The sequence below is a fragment of the Nyctereutes procyonoides genome, unplaced genomic scaffold (genome assembly GCF_905146905.1).
Source record: "Nyctereutes procyonoides isolate TBG_1078 unplaced genomic scaffold, NYPRO_anot_genome, whole genome shotgun sequence".
NCBI classification, from domain to species: domain Eukaryota; kingdom Metazoa; phylum Chordata; class Mammalia; order Carnivora; family Canidae; genus Nyctereutes; species Nyctereutes procyonoides.
The window spans coordinates 31,104,273-31,118,382 of record NW_026575121.1 but is presented as its reverse complement, the minus strand read 5'-3'; the positions used below and the strand labels follow the sequence as shown (position 1 = coordinate 31,118,382).

The following is a 14,110-nucleotide window of genomic DNA, read 5'->3' as shown; positions in this document are numbered from 1 at the left end:
CATCATGTTTTCAATATTCATTTTGCATTTTGTTTTGTACTGGATCCCAAATTCATGTAGCCAGTCCCATCACCAGCACCCTAAGGTCCAGGCTCACCAGGCTTTTGGTTCTTTACACTCCAAACTCTTCCCTATCTCTGCTTGAAATAATCTTTTCCCTTCTCTTCATTTGATCCTATACATCCTCAGCTTAAATATCTTCTTCTCAGGCCTTTCTGGAGCACCCCATTGAGGTAAATCATCCTTGTCCTCCCCTTCTGACCTCTATTCTGGATCTTAGTGCTTCCCTTGTTTGTAGGAAGGACATGATATTTTGTTTTAAGCTCTTTCTCACTTGAATCAACAATACAACTTGCATTAAGGGCAGGGACCACATCAGATTTATTGACTCTGATCTCAGCATTGAGCACAAAGTCTGACAAATACTAGGCTGTCAATAAATATTTGCTGGGCAAGTGAACTAAGGGCCTGTTTTTTTTTTTTTTAATTTTTTTTTATTTATTTATGATAGTCACAGAGAGAGAGAGAGAGAGGCAGAGACATAGGCAGAGGGAGAAGCAGGCTCCATGCACCAGGAGCCCGATGTGGGATTCGATCCCGGGTCTCCAGGATCGCGCCCTGGGCCAAAGGCAGGCGCCAAACCGCTGCGCCACCCAGGGATCCCTAAGGGCCTGTTTTAAGGTAAAATAATTAACCACCTGGGGAACTTCTGACTTCACTTGCTGATCATTTCTTTTGTCTCATTTCTCTGTGTCTCTTTCTCTAAATATTTTTTAATCATACAATGTTGCATTGTTTACATGGCTAACTTTGTTTTCTCTGAATTTCAGAGAGCCCCAGAATCTACATAATGATTTTTCTTCCCCAATCCCTGAGACTTAAATTGCATGTACAGAGATTAGGTGTCAGGGGGCTAATGTCTAGTCTGACACTAGATCAGATTTAGGGATATCCCTGTGTTGCCTAGGAGGATGGTAAAGTTGAGATCAGTATTCTTTGATAGGTTAAGGATGAAAATTGTAATTCCTTGGGTAACCACTAAAAGACAACAAAAAATCATTAGGGTAGAATTATCAAACTAATAGAGAAAACTAACAGATGTAAAGAACAGCTCATAAATGGATATTTAAATGTCAGTCACTTTTATTTTTTAAAGATTTGGGGGGAGGGAGAGAGAGAGAGAGGGAGGGAGGGAGGGAACACAAGAGCAGGCACATGAGCAGGGGGGAAGGGCAGAGGGAGAGGGAGGAGCAGACTCCCGCTGAGCAGGGAGCCCTATGTGAGACTGGATCCCAAAACTCTGGGATCATGACCTGAGCTGAAGGCAGATGCTCAACCACCTGAGCCACCCTGATGTGCTGTCAGTCATTTAATCTACTACTGGCTTAAAATGCTCACACTGAAGGGCAAAGATTTTCATACTAGGTTAAGAACTGAACTATATGCTGTTTTAACATAACAATGATAAAAGTTTGACTAAAAATAGTGAAAATTTAAAATATATATATCCTACAAACACTAAAGAAATCTGATATAGCTACTTAATATCAGAAAAATAGATTTCTAGACATTAAAAAAATAGAGTTTCAATAAGAGGTTCATTCTGTGAGGAAGATAAAATATATCCACATGTATATACACCAAATCCCATGTCCTCAAAAGGCATGAAGCAAAATTTGAGAGAACCATGAGTATGCAGAGGTCTACCACTGAGGTAGGTGTATCTCATAATGCTTGTGGAAGTACAGTAAGTAGACACAACAAGAGATTTTAAAACATGACCTGGGCTCCAGGCCTCAACTGGTTCACCAGCAAGATTTATCACCTGTTTTTAAAGATGAGAAAATTCATTATTAAACAAATTCGTCCAAACAGAACACAAAGTACCCCCCACCTCATCTTATGAGTCCAACACTATCTTAATCCCAAAACCTGACAGATATAGTTTAAGAAAAATTACAGATCAATTTCCTCAAAATTTGGGCAAAAGTCCTAAGCATTAGTAAATCAAATCCATCTATCTTTAAAATGGAATAAAATATCCGGACCAAGTTGAATTTATCTCTATTTCATGATTGATTCAATATATATTATAAAGTTGACATATTAAGACTAAAAGAGATATTTTAATAGAGGCAGGAAACGGTTGTTAAAATTCACTTTTGCAATTAAAAATGCTCTTACCAAATTTGAAAGTTAATGGTAAAATAAAAGCTTTTCTTTTGAAATAAGCAAAAAGAAAAATGTTATCATCCTTTATATTTAATACTGACTGCACTGAAGACCATAGTCAAGAAAAAGCAAAGATAGAAGGACAGGAAAGGAAGAAATAAAACACACGCAAATGTTTGTGTAAGTAAAGACTCCCAATGATAAATCAATATAACTGACATAAATTTAAGGTTGTTGAATAAAACATTCAAACCAAAATGTTGGAAATGAAATTAAAAATATCCCTTGTAATAGAATAAAGATACCAAGTATCTAGAAATTAATCTAGCAGAGTATACAAGCACTCTATGGAGAACTTGGCACAATTGAGAGATTAAAGAATACCTCAACCAATGAAAGACATAGACCACCATGTTCATGGATTATAAGACTCAATATTATAAAGAATCAATTTCCCTGAAATTAAGCTCTATGCAATTCCAATAAAAATTCCAACAGGATGTCTTTCTGGAATGTCATTGACTGTAAGTCTATATATATATTTTGAATAATCCTTCCCAAGACACTCCTAAGGGAAAACATGATAGGAAGATTGCTTTGCTGTTTGGCAAAACTTATTATAAGGCCACAGTACTGTTCTTAAAACAGTACAGTTCTGGAATTCTGCAAGAACAGACAGTTGAAATAGACGCACACAAAAGCATTTGCTTTATGACAAAGAAAAACTGGGGGAAGGATAGAGTTTTCAGTGTTTTTAGAACCACTAGATAACCACATGGACAATAAAAAATATAGGTGGAAAGGAAAATAATAAAGCTTTGAGAATACAGAATAGGTTCATGATTCTAGGGTAGGAAAATACTTTTTAAAACACAAAATGGCTAATCTTAAAAAGGTAGTACATGGTACTATATTAAAGTTAATAAGTCTATCAAAATACACCATAAAGATAATTAAAAGGTAGGCTACACAGTGTGAAGATTTGACACCTGGAACAGACAAAAGACTCAGCGAGCAGGCTTTATAAAGAACTACTACAGGGACACCTGGGTGGCTTAGTCAGTGGCTGATGACTGCCTTTGGCTCAGTTCGTAGTTCCGGGGTCCTGGAATGGAGTCCCACATCAGGCTCCCACAGGGAGCCTGCCCCTCTCTCTGTGTGTCTCTCATGAATAAATAAAATCTTAAAAACAAAAAAACTATTATAAACCAGTCAGAAAACTCCAACAGAAAAATGGGCCAAAGGCCTGAAAAGGAATCCATGGAAGATATACCAATGTTCAGTATATCTGCTGAAAAGGTATTTGATCTCCACTAGCAACAATGGAAATGCAAATTGAAACTGTGACACACTACTGCACACCCATAGGTTAAAAAGGCAAAGACACTATAAATAATACAGAGGGTGTATCGTAACTGGAATTTTCATACTGTGTACAGATACGGTGTTACAGTCACTCTGGAAAGGAGACTGGCATTATCTAGTTCAGTTGATGGCAATGTTTTGGAGGCAGTGTTTCACAGGCAGTTTGTAAGATCCTTGTCTCCAGGTTTTAATGTTCTGGTGTCATCCTCTCATCCTGAATGAGGGCTGGACGAGGTGACTGGCTTCCAAAACACAGAATATGGAAAAGTAATGGAATATTGCTTCCAAGATTAAGTTATAGAAGACTAACTTCTATACTTCCAGTTCACTTTCTTGTACTTTTCACTTGTTCACTCTGATGAAGCAAGCCACTGTGCCATCAGCTGCCCAAGGGGAGGTCTGCGTGGGAGAAACAGGACGGCCTCTGCTCAGTGGTACACAAGGAAATGAATCCTGCTAACAGCCCTGTGAGTAAGCGTGGAGAGGATTCTGGCCCAGGCCCGTCTCCACACCACCGCAGCCTCATATGCCAGAGGACTGCGCTAGGCTGGGGCCAGATTTCAGACCCATGGAAACTGTGAGATACTGTGTAAGGCCGTTAAATCTTGTGGGAACTGGTTACATTGTGAAATATATATTCACTATATATTCGCTAACGCAAATTTCCATTTGTGAAAATGAAGCTCTCAGGTCCTCCTCCTGCATCAGGCTCAGTTACCTGAATAGAAGCTAGAAGGCACACATGCCCAGCTCCTGGTCCTTTGTCCTCTTACCGATCTAGACTCACTGTGATGATCTTAGTCCCAATCGTGGGGAACTCCATCCTTCTGCCTGCCAGCCTGAAGTGCCTGTTTTCGTTTTTGAACAGAGTATATGCAAGCCATAAAGAAATCCTGACACTCCTCTTTTAGAATACACCCCAAAGCTGAGCATTACTACCCCCATTGTGACCCTTCTGGTCCAATTCCTCTTTTGCCTAGATTACTGAAATAGTTTACGTTTGCCATCTTCTAGTCTTACCAAATGCCAGGGTGATATATTTAAACCTAAGTCAAATCATGAACTCTGCTGCTCAAAATGGCACCCAGCCCCCTTGCAGAGTAAAAACAAAACTCACCGTGGCCCATAGCACCCTACATGATCTCACGCTCACCTCTACCAGTTTTTCTTGGCTGGTCTGCTTGCAGCCACACTGACCTCTCTGCTCTTCCTCCAGCACACCAGGCCTGCTCCATCCTAAACTTTTGTGGGGGTGTGGTTCCTTCCTTTCCAGCTGTCTTTCTCAGAGGTTCTGTGAATCACCCGAGGGCAAGTCCCATAGGTCTAGGGGGTGGGGCCTGACAATCTGCATTTCTAATAGATCCCATCCAGTGTATGCAATGTGTTTTCTCCTGTGCATCTAGGATAATTGTTATAGACCACCCTAGGGAGGATTGTGAAAATAACCAGGGACACCACTTTGTATTCTGTAGAACTCCAGGGGAAAAAGAGTATGAAGTAATTTTAGAACTAACTTTCCATCTCCCAAGTCTGCAAGGGTCAAGTCCTTAAGGAAACCTAGCCAGGTGACATTTAATTGTGTGATCTCTCCCTGTCTCGGATTTGCTCTTGTTTTGAACCCCCCCCCCTTACTTTGAGCACCTTTTGTTCTGTCCCAGAGTAGCATGGACCTAGTCTGTGATTCGAGTGAGTCCGTTAATTGTCCGTTAATCACTTGTTCATTTACCGTCTCTCCCTCCAATTAGGATGTGAGTATCCACAGCGCAGAGCTCTATCATCCCAAGGGCTGAATAGACTTTTGAATGGAAATATTTAAATTGAAAATGAATTTAATCCTTTAATTTCCTCAGAACAGTAGCTCATTTTTTAAAGACGTACTGAATACATGTTGCTCACTGGAAGAGAGCAGAGAAGTAGGGAAAACAGATTTTTGAGATTAGCTAACCCTGGATTTATAAGTCAGCTTCACTATTAGCTTTAACTTGCCACTTTGGCTCAGTGTCTTTATTTCGTAAATGGTGAGAACAGTGGGTGGTTTGGAATAGACAAATGCACAGGAAATCTCTCTCCAGGATAGTGTACCTCACGAAGTGTTCAAATATTACTTTGGAATGATGTGTGAGTTTCTATTTTAATATTTAACATTAAAACCTTTGCCTAACCTTTCCATAGTACCTTCAGGTGAAAAGTTTTCCAACATTTATCAGATGTAACAATAATATTTTGCTGATATGGAGACAACACTTCAAATTCAACCCCATGAAATGTTAATCTCCATGGACAGTGTTCATCTGTAGGTAAACTTCTGGGCAAGAGACTGAGTTTCGATGGCCTTTCTAAATGGGACCTAAACCTCACTGCAAAACCAAAACCTCCCATTCCTTATCAAGAGTAGTCTAGAGAAATGGTGAAATGTGAACACCTTGCCTACAACATTAGCTATAAATGTTCTACACAAGAACATAGCAACAGCAACTGCTTTCACAATGATAGTGAAACACAGAAGCGGTATTTATACTGCTCATGCTGCACATTCATGCGTGACCTGATATTGCTGAAATAGTCTTTATTTCTGAACATTCCAAAAGAGCAGTGTACACAGTAACAAATATTAAGTCATATACCATAAGAAAGCATTCATTAGTGCAAATGGGTTTTGTAAAAGGTCTATCAAAAAGATTTATTTGCTTTAAAATGCATCCATTTCCAGAAGCATTGTTAATAAAACATTACAGTTTCTCATCCTCTGTAATAAAGTATTGAAAATCAATCATGGTACAGGAGCAAACATTGCAGGTATTAAGTGCAATGAGCCGTGATGCCTTTATAAATCTGAAACCCATGTAGGACAATAAATTAACAATGAAAAAGACATGACGATCTAACTGCTGTCTGGCTGTCTCCTTGCAATGCTTCAGCTTATATTGTGCTCATTCAACATAAAATTAGGTCTTTCAAAGTGTATGGTGGATTTTCACTGATCTATCCCTAGAGCTAAAAAAATAGTACCTTACCACAAAAATATTTTTATGGCACAAAATTTAAGTTGCTCCATAGTGGTTCACGTAGGTGTAAAAAGAAATAGGCACAAAAAATAAAATTCCTGTAAACTATAAAAAAGTAAATTTCAAAGCATAAATTATAGAACCTAGTTGTAAATATGCCATGTATTAAAAAACAGAACACATAAGGGAAGGATGTTTAGAACACGTAAGTATATGGAACAAGTTACTGTAAAAAAAAATCATGGCAAAGAAAGCATTATTGATACATCTCAATTCTCTCAAAAAAGTGTTCAGGGACATAGCAGTTCTACAAAAACCTCCTAGATCTAAGTGTCACGATACCGCAGCCACGGATGTGAGACTGGGGCGGTATTCTCTCAGGCAAATATTTAAGTGCAATCATTAGTCTCTGGCGCTCGGTCCGTTGAAAAACAATGCAGTAAATATGTTAAAATGCAAAAGGGAAAGAATATCCCGACGTTCACGGTTACCTAGCCAGCTAGGTAACTCGACCCTCATTTCCACTCCTTTCCTGGGCTCCAAGGGCGCGTGCAACCGCATCAGTAGCAACCGTCTCTCCAGCTTCCATCCCTCAGGGTGCTGAGCGAAGACAGAGGCTTTGGAGGCTGAAGGAAACTACAGAGACAGAAACACAGACTGTTACGACACTCCCAGGAATCGCAGGCCACTTGTTCTGTGCTGCTTTCCTCCACGCCCGCGCCAGTAGGGACAACCTACTAGCACTTTCCCAGAGCGTGCCAGGGCTTCACGCGGTGACCCTCACCCCATGCTCACTGGCTGGAAATCCCATTCTTGGCACACCACTGTGCGTGTTGTGTGTGCGTGAGTTGCAATGTATCCTTACTGGACAAAGTATTTTAAAATCAAAGAAAAAGATAAACTGTCTAAAAACAAATGATTACTTCCTTGAATACAAAAAGTAAATTCACATGCAGAGAATGTCAGTCTTATAAATAAGTATGTCCCTATCACACTGGCAAAGAATCGACAAAGAATAATACCCTGCGCGTTTGCCTAGGTTTGGGGGAAACATCCTCTCCTAGGGCCTGGCAGTGACCACCTTTATGGGAGATTAATTTGGAGACCTACTCAGAACAAAGGGAGCCATCATAATTAACTACGTATATCAAATAATGTGATTCTATTCCGGCATGAATATAACCCACGTCTGCATTTTCAGCCAGGGGGAGAATAGGCCAGAATCTATTAAACATGTAACAAAATGCTTTCTCTCTGGGGAAGAGGATTATGGGTTCACTTTTGTTTACTTTTATGTTTTTTTTTAATAGTTTCTGAATTTGTTTTTCATCTGAGCACCTGTTACTTCTAATCAGAAACAGAAACTAATCAGACACATAAGGAAGGAAAAACTGTTCAGACATCCCTTTCATACTGTTACTAGGTCCATCCCTCTCCTCTCCTTTAGAGCCTAGTTTCTCGGGGGTAGATATCTGTGGTTACTGCCTCCACTGTCTCCTCTTCCAAACTATCCTCAACCCACTTCTATGGAATTCTTGTTGACCTACAACACTTCAAGGTATCCAGTTCTAGAAAGGTACATCATGATTCTGAGCTTGTCTAATCTGTGCCTAACAACTAAATCTGGAATTTGAAAGAGCAAAAAAAAGAAAAAATATTCCAGTTGGACCATACAAAACTTACCAACATAAGCTAACAAAGGCCCAGCTTAGTATCACTAAGGTGCTTTTTCAGGTACACCTGGGGGCAGAGTATGCATGTGCCTAATATATTTGCTTATTTTGATCAAAGTTTATTGCTCCAACAAGTATTTACAATTGTATCCTGTACCAGGCATAGTCCTTAGCACTGGGGTTTTATATTCGTGAAAACTCCCACCGCCATCCCCATGAGCTTACATCGTAGAGAGAACAGACCATTAACTGATAAATGAGGACAGTCTATAGTCCCTCAGGTGGTGATAAATGCTATGGGGGAGGAGGAGGGTAAGAAATGAGTTACAACCACCACTGGAGTTGTGCTGGTGGACAGAGGGGTCACCTGGGCAAAGTCCTGAAGGAGGGAGAACAGGCCCTGCGCCTAACATGGGGAAAGGAAAGTACACTAATGCTCTGGCAATGGAGTTTACCTGGTAGACTAAAGCAAACAGTGTATTGGGAGTGAAGTGAGGAGGGAGGAAGGGACGCCCCCACCCCAGCACTTTCCAGAGGAAGGAGGTCAGAAGTCAGGCAGCATGCCAGAGACCGGAAAAGTGAGGATGGTTTCCCAAGCAGTTTCCAATTTCAAACTGCAAAAGAGGTTACAGAGCAAACAAAGGTTCCTACCTCCTAACAGGCTGTGCAATTTTGCTTCGAGGAAGGTTACTCCCATTTATTGCCAGTGAAGGTCTTGGAAGAGCGCTGCGGCCCATCACCCCAGATGCCGCAGCCTTGTTTGGGGTGGGGATCCCCGTGCTGGCGTACAATTGGAGGCCATTGGATACGGGCATGCTGCTGCCACCTTGAACAGTGGGACTCACGTAGGCCGTGGCTTTAAGAGGCTGTCGCACAGACACAGGGAAATGTCCCACGCTGTGGATTCTGTGTTGAAGCTGTCCTGGGGATGGAACTAGAAAGGAAAGGACAGGTATTGGAGAGGCACCTATACTGCTACCCAACTTTTAGGAAATGCACCTTTCATTCAAAACCAATAAAGGCAGAACGGTAATATACAGAGAAAAGAAATGTGGGTCCCAGGCAGGATTTAGTACTAGAAAATTCTATTTCTTGGTAAGAATCTCCTGTCCTGTCAATCAGCAATGTTTCTGAGCACCTAACTAGATCTAGAAGCTACATCTAACAACAACTTCCTTTCCTTTAACAAATGGAACCATCTGAGTTCTTATAGGACAATTTTTTCCTTCTTGTTTGGAAGACATTAGGATTTTCTTGATGGTTGCATGGGGGAAAAAAAAGACGATTAATACAGGGATGACAGCAAGACAGAGCTGACATCAATAGGTTACAAACAGCTCATTACAGGTTAAATATTTTCATCATGGCATTTGATCTCCTAGGATTGGTGGGAAGAGTAAATGAGTTAATCCACACAAAGCCTTTGAGTGGTGCCTGACACTTAGTAACCACTCAACCAGTGCTACTATTACCTTGATAACGAAAGCAAAATCTGTAAAATGAAGAGAGCTCCTTGGGTAAGAACTCTTAAAAACTGTGTCAATATACTTACACACCCAACATTTTCTAAAACAGTTTAGCTGATTTTGAACTTAACCATAAAATAGGGAGAAAGAAAAAAGATGTCCATAGTTTTATTTAATGTCTCTTGAATTATTCCTTAATGATTAGTTTTAAGTGTATATTACGTGAAATCTGTACACAGGAATGCTGATGCACATGTAGTCAAAGCTCAATGCAAACAGGTCTATGCAAGATTCTGCTGTAGTTTTGATCCTACCGGGTTTTTGTGACACAGTACAACTTCTCAGTTGAGTCTCTAAGTTCCTTTCCAACCAATTCTATAATTCCTTAAAAAGGTAGCTCTTAACCATGAATGTTTCGATGCATTAGTATGGTATATTTGTTACACCTGATGAGCCAATGCAAGGAGTTAATAGGGGAAACCAGGAAACGAAGGGATAGGTGGAAATATATGGATACTCTGTTACTTCTCAATTGCTTGGTAAGTCTAAAACTGCTCAGAAAAAAGTCTAAACTTAAAAATTCAATGTGAATTTGGCTCAACTTCTCAAAAAATATACATAAAGTACACAAATTTTAAGTCTAGCACTCAATTTTCAAAGTGCACACATGCTTATGTAGACCACTAGTCACACCAAGATATGGAATATTACCTGCACCCCAGAAGGCTCTCATCCCCCTTCCCATGCAATGTTCCCATAATAGTAACAGTGATTCTCGCTTTATCACCACAGATTGGTTATTCCTACTCTGAACTTCATACAAATGGAATTATACAGTACGTTCTCTGGCTTCCTTCACTCAACATCATGTTTTTGAGATTCAACCACATTGTTTCCACTGCTATGTAGTATTCAGTTATATGAATGTCACAATCTGTGTGCCTGATCACGAAAGGCTGGGTTATTTCCAGTTTGGGGTTTTGTGAACATTGTTGAATGTGTTTCAGGGTTCATATGCACTCATTATGTATAGTATGTTCCAAATTCTGTATTCAGGATAAATGAAGTTCACAAAGTCACTGAATACAACATCAAAATACAAAAATCAACTACCTCTAAATACCAGCAAAGTAGAAACTAAAACTTATAAGAATGCTACCTATAAAAAATTACAAAATCAGACATTTAGGAATAAATTTAGCTATGATGCATAAAACATGGAGTCAGAGTTAACACAAATTCCAAATCATTACCGCATTTGTTACCATCAAAATTGTATTCTCTCATTCTACACTAATACTATCAACTTTTGCACTCAACTATAGCACTGTGTACTTACCTTAAATTTCATCAAAATCTGGGCAATTATCCCAATGCCTCACATAAAATAGTAGCTCTCCATTTCCCACCATTAGCAAATTTCACAGGTTGTCTTCTGTGTCTTTACACAAGTCATTTATTCCAATATTAACAGATCAAGCCCTAAGATATGGCCCTATGACATTTGTTTACTCATGCATTCAAACATTTGCTGCAAACTCATTAAATACTGGGCAGCATGCCAGGTTCAGGGTGCAGAAAATCATCCAAGCTAGGGCCCAAGCCCAGAGGGAGCTGATAACCTAGTATGCAAGATGAATATAAGGACCTTAAAATATGACACACTGAAAAACAAAGGTAAGCACCAAAAATCGAATCCATCCTAGGTATGTTTTGGGGGCTTATGGGGGAGGTCCATTAGGGTCATCAAACATTCAAAGAGTGTGTGGTGTCTGGCTGCAGGATAAAGGTAAATAGCAATAAACTGCATAAAGAAAGGAGAAGAGCTTGTGAGAGTCAGAGTATGTTTGTACTTAAAAGCATAAACTCCGGGGTAACCAGAACATTTCTAGCTCTATTCCTTCGCCTGCGTGGCCTTGTGTAAATGGTAACATGATTTGTTTCCTCATCTGCAAAATGGGAACAAGGACAGACAGCTGCCTCACAGGGTTGTTGGCAGAACCAAGACAACAGACATAAACTGGATAAGCACAGTTCCTTGAGCAGAGTAAATGTCCTTTCAAAATGAAAAACTGTCACATGGAGGGGAAATATCACTTGGGCCCCAAAACTGGCTCCGAGGGAGAAGGGCTTCAAACCACTCTGGGTGTAGATTTACTTAGACATCTGGCTGATGATTCTTGGCCACCAGCATACTCCAAAGACACATCAGGCTCCCACATTTTGGCCACATTGTTAACTGGGACTGTGACCCTCAGTCTGCCCCCCAGGGGTCGTTCTCAGACTTGACCCCAACTACTCACATAAACTGCATGAGTCAGAATGGGAGGGGGAACCTGGAACCACCATGTCCCCACACAGAATAAAAACACATGAATGTGAGATTTCACACACATCACATTGCTCACTGCAGCGTAAAACGTACAGAGAATGAATGGCAGACTATGTGGTAAGCTGAAGGAGAGCAGATAAGTACTACTTTACACACTAAAATAGAACTTCATGTTGGGAGGAGCAAAGATATGGACTGGCGAAAAATAAGGCCAAAGTAACAGCAAGACTGAACAAATATCCCTTCTTCAGAGTAAAGGCATCAAGCAGATACAGCTAGAAAAAGACAGATCTGCAAGGAAACAGGTTATTTTCGTTTATACGGCAAGTGAGCAAATCAAACATGTAGTATGTCTACTGCTATTCTTGGGTAGAGAAGACTGAATATAATTTACTGCTACTTAATTCATTAATATATACACTGATGAAAATACCAAATTGTACTAGTGAAGTTAAAAAAAAAAGTAACAAGTTTCCTTGCCATATTCTTGAAATGGAGTAAGATATTTTTCTAATTGTGTTACAACTAAAACTTACTAAAAAAAAATTACAAATTGTCATACTTACTACAAGACTGTATTCTTGAAATCCCATTTCCAGCGCCATGCAAGCTCGAGTCAAAACTCTGACTATTTCTCACGGTGACTGGAGAACTTGCACTGCTGCTGACAGCAGTTGTACTTGGCATCCGAGCTAGATTAGGCATACTTCTTCGGAGCTTATCTAGAAAAGAAAATAATTTTAAAGGTCATAAGGTTTATGCCAATTAAAATACTAGCTTTCAAAAGTAAACATAAATGATAATATGCCGAATAACAGATAAAAATTATCATGTGTGTTATGAACTCTAACAAGCTACCATAGAATTCACCTTCTGTATAAAGAATATACTCGGTATTTCCAGAAAGGTTCTACCAAATAAGCCATTTAAAAAAAAAAGTGTTCTATAAAAAGACCCAGGGATTAGCTCATCAATTAGCTATTTCTTTTTTAAAAAAATATTTTATTTATTTATTCATGAGAGACACAGAGAGGGAGGCAGAGAGAGGGGCAGGCTCCATGCATGGAGCCCGACATGGGACTCGATCCCGGGTCTCCAGGATCATGCCCTGGGGCCAAGGCAGATGTTCAACGGCTGAGCCACCCTGGCATCCCTAGCTATTTGTTTCCATACAAGTGGGTAAAACTGTATCAAAGTGAGGTTAGAGAATAATTTTATAGTCAACAATTTAGTTTTTTTTTTTTAAAAAAAAGCACTATAAATTGTTACATATTAACAAAAAAAACCCTCCAAGAATCAAGACCAACACTTTATCTTTTGCTAGCATATCAAAATGGAATTATTAAAATTCTAACTTGATATGTTTTGAGATACCCACTCATCACATCAGTATGACCCCCATTAACTTCTGGAAAGTTTTAACTAGGAGCATGCCACTAAAGCTCTCAGAGACGGCTTCTGCCACTAAGCGGCAGCAGAGGGCCGCCCACAGATCTCCGGGGCCGCGGAGCTGGTAATTCAACGCAAGACTGCAGCCCTGAGACACACACCGCCCCCAAACTAATGCCCCCAAACTAATAATGTGCATGTAACAGGTCACTCACTCAAGTTCAGAAAACAAAGGATCTATTTGAACACTAAGCCAAAACCCCCATTCAAGTACAAAACACACAGCTCCTCCACTCTTAACTGGGACCTGCTGGCTCCACCCTGATCAGCAAGTCACCTCATCTGGAAATGGAGGCCATCTCCTCCCATTCACCTTCCTTCTTCTATACCCTCGCCCCCAAGTCCTGTCAGTTCTGTCCGTTCTGCCTCACAGTTAATGAATCCTCCACTGAATCTGGTTCAGGCCTCATTGTTTTATCACCCACATTTTCACAAAAGCCCCTTAATGGGTCTCCAAGCACCCTCTTATCCCTCCAACCCATCCTTCACACAACCTGCTCCACTCTTCCTGGAGCACAAGCACACCCCAGTCACCCTCTTAAATCCTTCCAATTACTCTCCCACCTTCATCTGAAAGCCCCAAGCCCCTGGGCATGGCCTACATGAGACCCTTCAAGGTACAGGCTCCTGTCCTTTCTCAGCCTTATC

General features: G+C 40.3%; 1 protein-coding gene across 2 annotated transcripts in view; it reads right to left on the bottom strand.

Moving 5' to 3' along the window:
- Window positions 1-6,086: 6,086 nt before the first annotated feature.
- The window catches only part of SLAIN1 (SLAIN motif family member 1), a 58,500-nt gene continuing 50,476 nt past the window's right edge, over window positions 6,087-14,110 (bottom strand). For both annotated transcript variants that reach the window (XM_055335581.1, XM_055335582.1), the window contains 3 exons: window positions 12,580-12,735; window positions 8,867-9,149; window positions 6,087-7,178 (listed from right to left, as the gene is read on the bottom strand). In XM_055335581.1, coding sequence (XP_055191556.1) covers window positions 7,103-7,178; window positions 8,867-9,149; window positions 12,580-12,735 — 515 coding nt within the window. In that variant the 3' untranslated portion in view covers window positions 6,087-7,102. The remainder of the gene's footprint in view (window positions 7,179-8,866; window positions 9,150-12,579; window positions 12,736-14,110) is intronic.